A 14991-nucleotide genomic window follows, 5' to 3' on the forward strand; every position below is an offset into this window, starting at 1 on the left:
GTTTTCAGACCAATCTGAACTGGACCAATGTTCATGCCATCAACCTGACGCTGGTGAATGTGACGAGTGAGGACAATGGCTTCACCCTGACATGCATTGCAGAGAATGTGGTGGGCATGAGCAATGCCAGTGTTGCCCTCACTGTCTACTGTAAGTGCATATTATTGTGGGGGATGGCTGTGTGTGAGGAAGAACTGGCATAGGAGGCTGGAGAGGGGCCAAGGTGTTGCCAGGGCTGAGCTAGAGCAGTGAGCTGGTCTACCAGTGGGGACAGAAGGACTCTTGTAGCACAGGACTGAGAAGTAAGTCCTTGGATTAAAAACTCCAGAAGGAGCACCCTTGTCCCTCAGACAATGGTGTGGCTCCAACTCCACTACATCTTCAGGACACTTCTAAGTTGGCCTATTCTGCCTTTTATTAAACCCCTAAGAGGTCCCAAGAGGGAGCCCTCCAGCTAAGGTGGATCTAGGAAGCTTGGATGAAGACAGACATTTCTTCCCCTCTGCTGGGATTGTGGTGGGACTTCTGCTTCCCTCAGCCTTTTCAGAGTGGGTGGGGAAGAACTGGGATTCCCATTTTAGTTGCTGGAAGGCTACTGCGGGTGGTGGTAGACTCTGTGTCCTGGATTTCAGCTGGCTTCTCCCTTGACAGATCCCCCGCGCGTGGTGAGCCTGGAGGAGCCTGAGCTGCGCCTGGAGCACTGCATTGAGTTTGTGGTGCGTGGCAACCCACCACCAACACTGCACTGGCTGCACAATGGGCAACCTCTGCGGGAGTCCAAGATCATCCATGTGGAATACTACCAGGAGGGAGAGATTTCTGAGGGCTGCCTGCTCTTCAACAAGCCCACCCACTACAACAATGGCAACTATACCCTCATTGCCAAAAACCCACTGGGTACAGCCAACCAGACCATCAATGGCCACTTCCTCAAGGAGCCCTTTCCAGGTGAGGGCAGTGTAGCTGGCTCAGAGGTGTATGGATTCTTTCTACAAGCTTAGGAGGTGGGGCATGGTAGCTTGAGAGGAGAAGCAACATCAGTACTCATACTGCTATCATCGGCAAAAAAACACACACTGGAACATGTGCAACCACCAGCCGCATCTGGTGTAAACAAGGATAGAGTCTCAATTTTCCAATAGCTGTCATGGTAAAAACCAAGACTCCTTAGAAATAACAGTTGTGCATGTTAGAGCATACTGTATGATAGTAGAGAAAGCAGAGACAGTAATGGTAGAGAATTCTGACCCAGCCCTTTACTTGTGGGGAGACTCTGGGCCTGATAGTTTGCTTTTCTAAGCCTCAATTTCCTCTTCTATGAAATAGTCATGATTACACTGCTCCTGTGACTTTTAAATGAGTCAAGGTATATAAAGCACGTCACAGGGTTTGACACCTGATGATGGTTCCGTGACTTTCCATTGAAAAGGACTTGAGAGTGTGTCCAGTTTAACCCTCCATTTAACAGATGAATGAACTGAGCCTCATTCTACTTGCTGATCTGTGGCAAGGTTTGACTTGGATCTAGGCCCCGAGGTCTGTGGCTTCATTCCTCTCTTGTTCCATGGTGAGCTACTGTGGGTCATACCTGATGCCCTTAGTGTATAATAGTGCTAATGTCAAGTGGACCAGGAAAAATTATTGAAATTATTGAAGAACTTTGCTTGATTTGATTTTGGGAGTTGATTCTGTCTTTTTCTGTCTGAGGTAAGATGCTTTAACTATCTTCCTGAAGTTGGAGGAGATAAAAACATCAAAAGAGTTTAGTGAAAGTGATTGTAGCATCTTTTTGTGGGTTCCGCAATTGATAAGTTTTGTCCATGAAGCCATGGGTCTTTGCTGAGCTTGGTGCTTTGTTTTGGGAAGTGACTAGGAGACCTAGGAATCAGGAGTTCCAATGGGATACAGTGTAAAAACTGATATGACACATACACACATGCACATGCATGCTCACACATGTGCACAAAGGGAAGAGGCAGCAAGAGCTAGCAGTAGGCAGCATCTGTTTTTCTGAAGTCAGCTTCACAGTCTACAAATTACCAGGGTGTGGCAGCTCCAGGAGGCCTTATTTATTTCAGTGCAAGGGAACTCATACTAGAGGCCCCAAGAGTGAAGTCGGAGAAATGTGGCTGCATGTGAAGCTAAATTCTTGCCTTTGAGGTCCCAGGGATGATGGAGCCGTCTTTTCAGAGGCGGTTGAGAATGTGCAGATATTTGAGGCCCTGGAAATCCCACGTGGTCTGAAACTTCCATCATCCCCAGTATGCTTAGTGAAAGCCCCCATGACACTTCCCTTCCTGGGTCACACTGGGCTCTCTTTCAGCAGGTAGATGAGTCCTGGCCTGCACTGTGGAAGCAGAGGCTTTTAAAGCGGAGATACTTTGCCCTTATGGTCTACAAGGGCAGGCTAGGTCTTCCTGACATAAAAGACTGATTTTTATGCCTTTTTTTTTGCCCTGCCTATGGCCTGATGAAAGAATAAAATCTGTTTTTAAAGAGGAAAGGCTATACATTGGTGAGGGAAAGTCTCGATTGGTGAGGAAATGAAGCACACTGAAGCAATGCTTCTGTTTCCAAAGAGAAGCTTCTGGGGCCCAGAGAGGGGGGAACCCTAGAATGCTCAGGAGGGAGGAGAAGCCACTTCTGGGCTCCTTCTACCAGGGGTGTCCTGAGAGTTGTGAGGTAGCAGCAGCTGTTGGATTATGTGGTGGACACAGCTTCTCTGTTCTCTCCTTTATCTCAAGAGGAAGCAATTCTTTGCATCCTCTCAGCCCTCAGAGGTATCTCAGAAATACCTCCTCTGCCCCCATGAGATGCAGCAGCCCCTTCTGTTAGTCTCTGGATACCCTTGTCACCATAGTAAGTTATCAGTGCGCCTCAGGCCAGTGGTTCTCAAAAGTGACCTTTGGTCCTGGACCAGCCCCATCCACATCACCTGAGAATGTGTTAAAACTTAAGTTCTCAAGCGCCACTCACATCTACTGAATCAGAGATTCCAGGGTGGGGTCTAGCAGCTATGTTTTAACAAGCCCCCAGGTGACTCCAGTACTCCCTCCTTTGCAATCTACTACCGTGGAATTGGGTGGGAATCTGGCCCCAGGACGATGGAGGGAGGATAGAGTCACAGAGAAACTCAAAGAGAAACTCAAAGAGAAAGCATCTCACCTGAGGTCATTTCCTCAGACCCATCTCCAACCTGCTAGGGCCACCCTGTGGGAAGGTTTGTTTGTTTTATGAGTCTAGGTCAGAGGAATCAATGGGTGATGAAAAGGCAGTGACAGGGAAAAGATGGGCCAGTCATGCCAAGTGACAAGATGCTTAAACGTTCGGGAGAGTCAATTATCTGGGGGTGCAAGCAGAGATGCTGATAACCCTCTAAACCGAATTCACCCCAGCTAAGCCTAGATGCAAAGCTGGTCTGTGATTCTTGCTCTTCTCTTTTGATGTGAGAGCGTGGAAACATCATGATTATCATGTGTGTTTCTCTTTTGCTTCCAGGCAGCTAAGCATGGAGGCTAAGAGCAGGCACTCTGAAATCAGACAGACTTAGGTGCAGATCCGATCTGCTGCCTTTCCCAAATATCCCTCCCATCTGGTGGCCTGGGCTCCTAGCATGGGGCTTAGTGCAAGGTCAGTACTAGATGAAGGACAATCACTTCTCTGTGCCTCTATTTCTGTATCTGTGAAATGGGAATGATAATATCTCCTGTCTAAGTTACCATGAGGCTTAAAGGAAGTCATGCCTGCCAAGTGCTTAGCAGTGCATCTGGACAGAGAAAAGGCTTACTAGCTGTGGGCCATTGTTAAGATTCTTAGGATGTAGAAGTGAGATGAATTCAAGAGTTCTAGAACCAGTAGTCATTCTCTGGTCAAACTAGTAAGTTCTAACAGATAATCTTAAGGTAGTCTAGGCTAGTGGTGATGGAACCACATTGCAGGGCTCTAATTCTCACTCAATCACTTGTCAGCTCCGTGATGTCAGGCAAATTGCTTCACCTTCCTGCTTTTACCTTAAAGGTTGTGGTGAAGATTAATTTACAGAAGGGGCCCTTCTTGAAGAGTCATGGTCTGGGACTGTAGGAGACATGTGTATTCCCTTCAGGGCACAGCCCCAGTTCACGTTCAGATTGTTCCTTGGTGTGCTGGACAAGTGCTCCTCCCAGCCTGCTGGTGTAGCTAGTGGGGAGGACCAGTCGTGGGTACCATCCTCTTCCAGGCTGAATGCCTGAACCCTCCCATAGGTTAGAGAGGAGTCAGGATGTCTCTTTCTTCCAAAGCTCATGTGCTTTCTGGATGTATAAATGCTTCCAGGCTCTGGCAAAGTCCTTAAACATTCATAGGCTGATTTGGAGATAACAGGGTTCACAGCCTTGACCAAAACATTTGGCTAATATGAGAATGTTCGCTAATAAATGGGAGCCTTATGAGACATATGCAAATCAATGTAAACTGCGAACTGATCTGGCCCCTCTCTTCTCTCAGGCTGTGAAACCCAGGCTAGAATTTCCATTTCCTCCATCCTCCCCATGCCCCAAACAGGCATCTGGTCACCTGCCATTGAGAAGAGGGTGTTGGCATGAAGGGTATGGCCAGGAATGTGAAGATAGCTCTGTGGCTATCACCCAAAACAATACAGAACAGACAACAAACAAGCAATCAAAGTGCGTTTACCATAAGTAAGACTTTCTTTGAAGGATTCCCTCACAGAAACTATCCTATTCCCCACAGGTAGTTAGAGAATATCTGCTGGTTCATACTTAATAGAACTAAGACTGTGAGGGCCCACAATGAGTGAATGAATGAGTGAATGAATGAATGAATGAATATACTCTTACTTTTCAGAGCATGGTGGGCTGAGTCAGGAGGCTGTGTAGTATGATATAGTGCATCCCAAAGGGAACAGCAGCATCAGCATCTCCTGAAAACTTGTTAGAAATGCAAAATCTTGATACTTACCCCATGTCTACTGAATTAGAAACTCTAAGGTGAGGACTAGTAATCTGTGTTTCTTTTTAATTTTTAAAGATTTTTAACTTTTCATTTTGAAATAGTTTGAAATTCATATTTTAAAAAGTTACAAAATCATACAAGGCACTTCCTTCCACCCTTTGTCCAGCTTCCCCAGATGTTAACATTTTACCTAATCATGATGCAATGATTGAAACCAGGATGTTAACATTGGTCCATCACTATTATCTAGTGTACAGATGTGAATTACAGTTTATCGAGTGTCCCATTGATGCTTTTTCCTTGTCTAGGATTCAATTCAGAATTACACACTGCATTGAGCTCCTGTGTCATCTCACTCTCTTTAAATCTGGGACAGTTCCCCAGTGTTTGTCTTTCATGATCTTGGAACTTTCCAAGAATACTAGTTTTTTGTAGACTGTCTTTCCATTTGGAATTTTCAGATTTTTTTCCCTAATGATTAAATTCTAGCTATGCATCTTTGGCAGGAACTCTGCAGAAGTGATGCTCTGCCCTCTCAGTGCATCGTTTCGGGGGTGTGTGATGTCAATAGGTTTTGGTACTGGGAGTGTTAACTTTATCACTTGGTCAAGGTGGTGTCTGCCAGTTTCCTCTGCTGCAAACAGACGATTTTCCCCTTTGTAAGTCATCAGTATAATATTTTTAAACTACATAAATAGCTTGTTTCTCTTCCTTCTTTCACACTCTAATTTTAACATTCATTGATGATTCCTGCCTGAAACAATTATTACTGTAGTATTTGTGAAATGGTGATTTTTCTATTTCTATCATTCCTTCTACATTTAAAAATCGGAATTCTCCTGTAAGGAAGAGTGTTTCATTCTTCCACCTTTTATGTATTGAATTGTTTATTTGTATCAGTATGGACTCATGGATATTCATATTGTTCTATGGTTGGTAATTCGTGTATTCATTTGCTAAGAATGCCACAGCAGTGAAATACCATAGATTGGGTGACTTAAACAACACACATTTATTTCCTCACAATTCTGGGGGCTGGAAGTCTGAGACAAAGGTGCTGGCAGGGATGGTTTCTCCTGAGGCCTGTCTCCTTGGCTTGTAGATGGCAGTCTTCTCTTTGTGTTGTCATGTGATTTTCCCTCTGTGCATGTGTGTTTACGTTCAAATTTCCTCTTATAAGGACATCAACCATATTTGATTAGGACTCACCCTAATGGCCTTATTTTAACTTTAATACATCTTTAAAGACCTTTTCTCCAGATACAGTCACATTCTGAAGTACTAGGGGTTACGGTTTCCGTATATGGATTTTGGGACAACATAATCCTAATCCGTAACAATCCAGGGCTATCATCATTTTGTTGCTTAAATGATCCTACATTGGGCCATTGAGATTCCCTGTACATTGGTTTCTGTGCCCTGTCTCCAGGCCTCCATTAATCTCTGAGCACTTTCTTACTTTTTCAGTACTGCAATTCATTCCAGGCACATGTTGTTCTTTCCCTGGTCCAGCCCTGAAATCACCCATTTCTCCAAGGAATCCTCACTCCTTTTATTGGATGTTGGTAGCAATCACCCTCTGATTGCTTCTGTTGTGTGCTAAAGTTTGAGCATCTCTGGTAGAGTGGGCAAGAGCCTGGACTGAGATTTGAATTCAGCTCTAATTTCTTCTTAAATGAGTCACATCCAATTAGTTACTTAATCTGTATGAGACTGTTTTCTTATCTGTTAAGTGGGGATAATGCTACCACCTCTTAGAATGGTAATAAGGACTGAGTGATGTGTTACATGAAGCATTTAGCACCGTCCCTGGCTCATCAATGTGCAGTAAGGATTAGCTTTCATTATTAGGTGAGCTATTTCTAGAGACCAAAGATCAAATAGCACATTACCATCTGCAGGATGGGCAGATTCTAGAGGGATTCTCAAGAACTTCTCAAAGACCTACTAGAATCAACTCTGCATATTACTTTGAAGAATTTTATCTTGAGATCATACCTGGCATTTTCAAGGAATGTCTAGAGGAGCCACCCTGTAGCCCCATCCCCAGCACTTTGGGTCTTTAAGGAAGCAGAGCTGTGAATGAGACAGAGGGTCTGGTTTTAATTTCCTATCTCATAATGAAACTGGTTTGGTTTCTTGTTCCTAGGTGGGCCACCTCCCTTGAAACCAGGAACTTTATCTCTCATTCCTTCTCCTTTTGGAGGACTACCCCCTAAAGTGGTAGTGTAGCGTGGGGAGACAGGTGATGTGCCATGGATTTTAGTTTGTCAGTTGCCATGGGAACAGGGAATCATGGTGAATGGGAGAGATCATAGCTATTAGGACCATGTAGTGTGTCTGTTCTGGTTTTTATTAAATTTGTTAATTATCTCTTTGTCCTTTTTTTGCAGAGAGCACGGATAACTTTATCTTGTGTAAGTCTGCTTTACCTGTTGCTTTGAAACTGATTTATTCTGATACTATCGGTAACTATTGAATTCAAATAGCCCTCTCTCTTATTCCACATCATCCCTGGCCCATGGCAGCTGAGGGCATCTGAGTGAACTGTGAAAGGGAATTGAGGGGTAGCAATACTTTTTGGGCAGTTCCAAGCCCACTTTTCTTGGGTAATCACTCTGTGGTTCACTTTCCCCCAGGGAGTTTTTCTAACATTGACAATGTTGTGGATCTCTTTACCTGGATAAAGAGGGGCTGTGTGAGGATGGACATGGGTTTCATGTGCCTCAATAGACCCCTATTGATCATCTTAGTTGTTCTTGCAGAGAGAATATGGAACTTATAAACCTGCTAGTGTTTCTCACCTGCTTCAAGAGCCTGAGCATTTGGCCAGGACTCGCCTCACGAGAGCTTGACTTACAAGGTTTCCTGATAGGCTCATGTGTCCTCAAAAGGAGTTATTGAGGCTCAGTTTATAAGTGATTTGGGGCTAGGGCTAGATAATCCTAAAAGAATTTGGGGTTTTGTTTATGGACTGTGGGGAAACCTGTATTTGTTCCTTTTTCTTTTTTTTTTTTCTCCATGGGAGGTGGGAATAAGAGCAGCAACTGCTGCCATTTCTGCCCCGCCCCGTGTCTGACTTGAGATAGCAGATGCTGTTTAGAAACACCCTTGGCTTTTTGGTACTGAAGTCAATATCATCTGTGATTTCTTTAGTTGTCCTCAGCCTTAGAGGACTTGTAATCTTGCAGATTATCCCTTCAGAGAGTTTTGAATTGGGGCCATTTCTTGTCAAGGAGGTGATTCTAGATGGTGGAGTAGGGGGGAAATTGATACTTGGCTTCCCATCCTGGCCTTGCTGGGTAAAGGTGGTGTTTCCCTGTCAGATGGTTCTATTTTTTTTAACTTAAGCTGCCATTGTGTTCTGAAATCAGTGTTAGGGGAATGGATAGTGGGCTGTTTGATGGATCCCCAGGCCTCCTGGATCTCACTGAGGAGTAAAGAAGGAAAGAGGGAGGGCACAGGAGAGACAGGGAGAGGAAAAGTAATGCCTGTGGCAAGGAGTAGCAGAATGTCAGCAACAGCTGCCACCATCAGTAACATTTGCCTAATCCAGACCCTGGCCAGGATCCCAAACCATGTTTCTTTTTTCTATTCCATAGCTCATGGCCCAAGTTGCCCAGGTTATGTTATTTTCTCTGGGGTGGGGGTAGGGAATGGGACTGAATGTCCTTTATTCCTATGGAGCCTGTGCTTGAAGTGTAACACCAGCCAGATGGTCAGATAGGAACCTGGGCTCTGGGGGCAGGGCAGGGGGTGGGGGTGGTCCTGCAAAGCCTGGGGAAGGCAGGCTGCAGAGCCTAGCTTTCAGAGGATGTTCTCCAGGGGGAAGTCTCAAGGGAGCTTGGGAGTTGGGCAGGGACTGTGGCTGAGCCTCCCCAGCCAGGAAGCTAACTGTCCTCCTCCTTTTTGTGTTTGGTTTTCAGTTGATGAAGTGAGCCCCACACCTCCTATCACTGTGACCCACAAACCAGAAGAAGACACTTTTGGGGTGAGTCACTTCTTGGTCGAGAGGAGTGTGTTAACTGGCACAGTCATTTTAAGACGTCATTTGTATTGCTAACTTTTCCAAGTATTATCTTACTTGAAACTTTGAAAAAAAAAGTAATGAATTGAACTGCATTCAGGCAGTTTAAACCTTCCTTGTTGGATGGAAATAGTTCATTGTTTGAGGAAGTCTTTGAGGATCTGCTCCAAGCCCTAAGATTCAGAAAATCCCCAGTCTGTTAGGAGCCCAGTGGGGCCTGATTTGCAGGGGCTGCTAACTGTACAAGTCTACCACAAAAGGCCAAGTTGCTCAGGGCATCTCCTTGGGTGGGTTTTCAAGCGCCCACTCCTACTATTTCAGAGCCTAAGATTACTCTGGGGAGGAGGAGAAAGGATTCTTTTTAGAGTCCAGATCTTTTCGACTTTCCTGGATAAGAATATTATATAAGGAATTTTAACTGAAGATGCAGAATTCACTTGCTAATTAAAACAAAATTAGAAGCCTCTCTAGGCTTGTTTTTGCATCTGTCAGAATGGCCCCAGGTGAGAAGGGGCTCAGAACGTTGAATCATGGAACTTTCTCTAATCAAATTGGGTAATTTATGTAGCTTTAAGTGTTCTTAGGGTCTCACGGATTTCTTCTTCTAAAGACCTTACTCAGTATTGCAGTTCTGAGAAGGCTACAATTACTATGGCAGTAGGATGGTTCTTATCTGGGCACACACATTATTTTCAAGGAACTTGGGTTTTTCATGATTGTTGCTGACTGTGTTTCTGGTTCCTCATAGGTATCCATAGCAGTTGGACTTGCTGCTTTTGCCTGTGTCCTGTTAGTGGTTCTCTTCATCATGATCAACAAGTATGGTCGACGGTCCAAATTTGGAATGAAGGGTAAGGTGGGAGTTTCATTTTCAAGGGTGTCATGGGGGGAAACATTATTGTTTTTGATCAAAAGATACTGTTTTAATCTCTCATTGCTCTCTGAGAGGGCCTCCGGTCATGGGGTCTAAGTGGTACTGGTGGAAACTCCTGTTTGCCCCTCGTTCTTGCTAATTATGGATTGAAGGCAGTGTTGGGATCTGTGGGAACCAAACTGTGGATCCACATGGTTTTGCTTTGACTGCTGATAAACATTGCTTAGATGGGCTTATGCAATGAGGATAATTTGGAAAGGAAGTTGGATTTCAGGGCAAATGAAGAGGGACTTTTGTTTATTTTCATTATTGGTGAGTAAATGGACTCCTAGTTTGAGGACATGGTTTTCCTTTGTTTTTGAAGTTGTGTTGGGAAGGCACCAGCACAGCAAGATGTAGGGTAGACTCTGGCATTGAAAATCTGCCCATGCAATGGGATCTCAGCACGTAGCTCTACACAGAGTCCCAGAGTGGATGCCAAGAGCAACATGATTTCTAAATCTGCTGGCTGTCTTCCATGACATACAGTGCTCCACACCACTGTGGAAGGGTGAGGTGGTGGGATGTGGCTCTTTGCCAAAGCTCGGGTAAGGGGACTGGCATGAAAGGGGTTAACATGGTGAATTAGCATCCACCTGCCTGGTCTCAGAGATGGATGTGACCAAATGGCTCAAAAGAGGCTGGGTACCAGTTCCAAAACAGAAACTTGAATTTCAAGATGTACTTCCAGCTGGGTTTCCATGTATGGTGATGTTGGATGGGGGTGGGTAGGGAGGGACGATAAGAGGTTTGACAAGCTATCAGGTTGCTGAGCAAGGAATCAGGTTGGTGTTATCTGGTGAGACTATGGGATGTGTAGAGAGATGAATTTCTATGGGTTCTCTGCATGAGCTTGTGTCTGTGGTGGGGGACCTTGGGCTCAGGGACTGAAGAAGAGTACATGAATGGCATTCACAGGGATGGTGAACCCCTGAGTTGTATGCACATGTTGGAATGTTTGCGCATGAAACCAAACTAGTCCGTAGCTTTCACTATATTCTCAGAAGGCTCTATAACTCCTTGAAAATTCAGAACACTGATATATAGGGAAATACCCAGAAAGGATTAGAAAGGTAGAAAATCCTGTAGTCCCAGCTACTCAGGAGGCTGAGGTGGGGTGATTGAGCACAGGAGGTCAAGGCTGCAGTGAACTGTGATCGCACCACTGCATTCCAGCCTGGGCAACAAAGCAAGACCCTGTCTCAAAAACAAACAAACAACAAACAAAAAATGGGTACAGATTGCCCTGTTTCCAGAAGATTTCTGCCTTTGCACTCTCTGCTCTTAATGAACCTGATCAAGTAACAGCAAAGCAAGCTAGTTTTTCTTAAGTCATCTGAGATATTTTGACTAAGAGAAAGACATGTTCAGGCAAATTATAAAGATGGGATAGAAGTTTGTCTGGAAGCCAGATGACTTAAACAAAATCAGACCACTTTTAGGCACCTAGATTGGAGATGTCTTATCTGCAAACAGATAAGGCACATGCCAAACAGGGCTTTCTAGGTCTAGAAGATGAGACGACCACTGAGTAAGCGCACAGCTTTCAATCTTTGGATAATCCTTGGGCTCCTGGTTTTGAGGACTGGCACTATTATTGCCTATGCAAAGTTTTCCTACCATGCAGGGAGCTTTTCTAGCTCTTCCTCTTTCCACCTGAGAAAACACTGGGGCCTTGACCAAAGAGAAGAATGGGGCATTATTGCTCTTTCTCTGAGGAGGCGCACCACCAGCTGAGACCCTGCAACATGCTTGGCAGTGCTGTGAGAGCAGAGCAGATTTTTCCTATTAAATGTCATCCTGTTTCTGGAACAGCGTGTCCCCATGTCGGATGGATTAGGCAGCACCCAGGGTGGTGCCTCCCTTCAGCTGTCCTCAGAGCTTCCCTCTCCCAGGCAGAGCTTCTGCTCCCCTCTCCCAGGCAGAGCTTCCTTTCTTGGCCCTGGTTGGGTCAGGAGAACATGTCCACGTAGGTAGAAGTGAAATATCCTGTATTGTAAAGTCAGGCAACTTAAAGAAGTTATACTGGAGTTATAGGCAAGATGAGATGGTATATCTAAGACTCACCTTGTTTAGAATTAAGCCTGAATCTCTTTGATCTTTATGAAGCCAGATTATGTTTAGGTCTCACTTTAGGATAAATAAGTGCAAATAAAAAATAAAATTCTAAGCCCCCCAACCATCTGAATGCATCCCTCTTCTCAACAAGGGCATCCCAAAGTTAACCTGAAAAACTAGTTCAGGCCATGATGGGAAGGGGGGAGCCATACATGCCTCATTATACCCTCCTTCTTTTTGGAATTACTGATAGAATAGACTCTTTAAGTCTGATGAGAAACATTTGCAATCTATTCTCTCTGAAGCCTGCTATCTGGAGGCTTCATCTGCGTCATAAAACCTTGGTCTGTATAACCTCTTATTGAACCTTCCTATTGAAAATAACTCTTTCAACCAATTGCCCGTCAGAAAATCTTCGAATATGCCTATGACTTGGAAGCCCCTGCTTCCAGTTGTCCTGCCTTTCTGGTCTGAACTAATTTACATCTTACATGTATTGATAGATGCCTTATGTCTCCCTAAACTGTATAAAACCAAGTTGTGGCCCAGCCACATTGGGCACATGTTCTTAGGATCTCCTGAGGGCTGTGTCACAGGCCATTGGTCACTCATATTTGGCTCAGAACAAATCTCTTCAAATATTTTACTGAGTTTGACTATATTCTTTGACTAAATGCCTCAAGCTGCATTAACCTTTGATCTTTTATTGCCAGCGAGCATCACAGTCTTGGATAAAGAGTGATGGCATGGGTACCAGAAGTTCCCCAGCTTTGACTTAGGGAAACCCTCGTCTCTTTATATCCACCCCAGTCTCAGTTTTGAATTTTCAAATCTGGATGAGAATCTGTGATACCACTTAATTGCTCATTGGCTTCAGCAAAGTTATTTACTTTCTCAGTGCCTCTGTTTCCTCAACTTCAAAATGGTAATAATACTACCTCCATCACTGGGTTGCTGTGAATGTCGAGATCTATGTGTAACTGGCATATAAAAAGGTTCCATGGGAACTGTTTCTCCCTTCTTTATGTATAAACCTTTATAGGCTTCTTTTATTGCCTTCCAAGGGCTGCCCATCCAAGACTCAATCATGCCCTCTTTTGTCCTGCACAATATTTAGTAAAATGCTTTTATTATACACTAATTCCAGTACATCATCAGTTCTTTGCTGATAGACCATATGTCTGTCCTACTTGACCAGTACTGACCTATGGCAGAAACCACAGATCACTCAGCCTAGTATGCCTGAAAACACCACACAACATTTGACAATTGCTTGTTGAACTTAGAAATGAATGACTTTAATTTTAATCATAAAAAAGTACAGCTTGTAAGTTAACAATGGGCTAGTTAGAGTTAATTGGGAGATCTGAGATGTCTGGGCAGTGGAAAGTAGAGTAATAATAATAGGGAAAACTCATAAACAATTCCCCCATCCACATCTGAGGGCCAAGTGTGTCGATGGAGGGGGGCTACTAATAGGAGCTTTACTTCCTTCTGAGAAATAAATATAGAAAAAGACAAAGATTAATATAACAAGCACCCATATTCCGTCCACCCAGAATAAATGACTTACTGTTTTGTCTTATGTTTGCATCTACTGTTGCAGTTATGGAAGATATAAAATATGACTAAAACTAAAACCCATTTAGTCACCCCCACTGGTCCTATTCCCATCCCTGTCTCCATAGGCAGCTGCTAGCCTGAGTTCAGCATCCTCCAGTTCACTTGCTGAGGCCTCTTTCTCTGTATCTCTGTCTCTGCGTGTCCCTGTAGGCAGTCTCTCCCCTCATGGCTGGCTCCCAGATACACTCACACCTCCCAGCCTGCCAAATTAGCAACCACCTCTACTACATGAAAGATGAGTGGCTAAGGCTGGTAAACAGTTCATTTTCATACTTCTACCTATATGTGTATGTACACATATATGCATATGTCTCCGTATATCCATATGTAGACACACACACATGCATATATATCAATACACTTACAAAATGCATCACTCTGTGTATATTTTAATTTATATTCAAGCTTATACTCTGAGTAACTTGCATCTTGCTTCATTTCCTTATCATACGTTGGACATCTCTCTCTGTTGGTATGTGTAGGAATTCCAATAGGAGCCCATTTTGTGGGAGATGAATATATGAACCAGATCTCATGGAAACAAACTGAACATGCTTTGTCTCAGAGCCCTCCAACTGCCATGGTGTTGATCAAAATTTTGGCTTGGGGAGGGGGTCACCTTAGGACAGAAGCCCGTTTTCTTTTGGAATCACAGAGGTTTTAAGATGGTGCTAAGTGTACAGTAGGGGTTTCTTTTTGCTATTGATAAAGTCTAATGCCTCAGAGTGGCAGGGGTGATTTGTGGAGTACTTGGCATGTCCTGGGCACTGCCCTATCAGCCAGCTCTCCTGACGGGGCAGGACCCTGAAAGTCCCCGCTGTGCTAGGCGTTAACTCTTTGATTGTCAGATCATGGGGTGGCCAGGGTGGTTGGGAGGTGGGTACTTGCGGGGTTCAGAGCAGGGGCTATTTACTGCAGCTACAGAAACATATAAAAATATTTCAGCATTTTAACAACTAACTACAGTGTACCCTTGCATCCTGGGCCTGGAAATGAGATGGTTCAGAATTTAGACCAAATTCATTCTCATAAAATATTGTTAAATTAGGCATTAAAAGATCATGACAATGATCTGGCTGGGCTCTCCTGTATCCATATTTCCAGGTGAAGAAACCAAGGCCCAGAAAGGAAGTGACTTGCTTTGATTCGGCTGAGTTTTAGCTCCACCCACTTTCCACAGCAACACAAATGCTCTAACTCCTTTATCTTGGCTGCCGCACTGTCCACATCTATAGTGCACCATCATCATTTCATGTGGTCATTAGAACAATAACCAGGCAATAGGTGTTAGCGTGTCTGTACAATAATAAAACATGTCCTATAGTTTTCATATAAGGTATCATAATTATTTAATAGGAAAAAGAAGCAAGTGTAAAAATTTAATAGAAAAAGAAGCCTGTAAAAAATATATATATACATT

The 14991-nt window shown here is 44.0% G+C and overlaps 2 protein-coding genes across 11 annotated transcripts in view; one reads left to right on the forward strand and one right to left on the reverse strand.

The window, feature by feature from the left end:
- MRPS11 (mitochondrial ribosomal protein S11) overlaps positions 1 to 14991 on the reverse strand; it is a 1182883-nt gene that overhangs the window by 340880 nt on the left and 827012 nt on the right. The window lies entirely within an intron of this gene.
- The window catches only part of NTRK3 (neurotrophic receptor tyrosine kinase 3), a 386330-nt gene that overhangs the window by 122380 nt on the left and 248959 nt on the right, over positions 1 to 14991 (forward strand). For 5 of the 8 annotated variants that reach the window (XM_050797633.1, XM_050797640.1, XM_050797635.1 and 2 more), the window contains exons 7-11: positions 9 to 150; positions 652 to 948; positions 7344 to 7367; positions 8877 to 8941; positions 9726 to 9828. In XM_050797633.1, the coding sequence (XP_050653590.1) occupies positions 9 to 150; positions 652 to 948; positions 7344 to 7367; positions 8877 to 8941; positions 9726 to 9828 (631 nt within the window). The remainder of the gene's footprint in view (positions 1 to 8; positions 151 to 651; positions 949 to 7343; positions 7368 to 8876; positions 8942 to 9725; positions 9829 to 14991) is intronic. The other 3 variants (XM_050797634.1, XM_050797636.1, XM_050797638.1) reach the window with 1 other exon arrangement.

This window comes from Macaca thibetana, chromosome 7 (genome assembly GCF_024542745.1).
Source record: "Macaca thibetana thibetana isolate TM-01 chromosome 7, ASM2454274v1, whole genome shotgun sequence".
NCBI lineage: Eukaryota > Metazoa > Chordata > Mammalia > Primates > Cercopithecidae > Macaca > Macaca thibetana.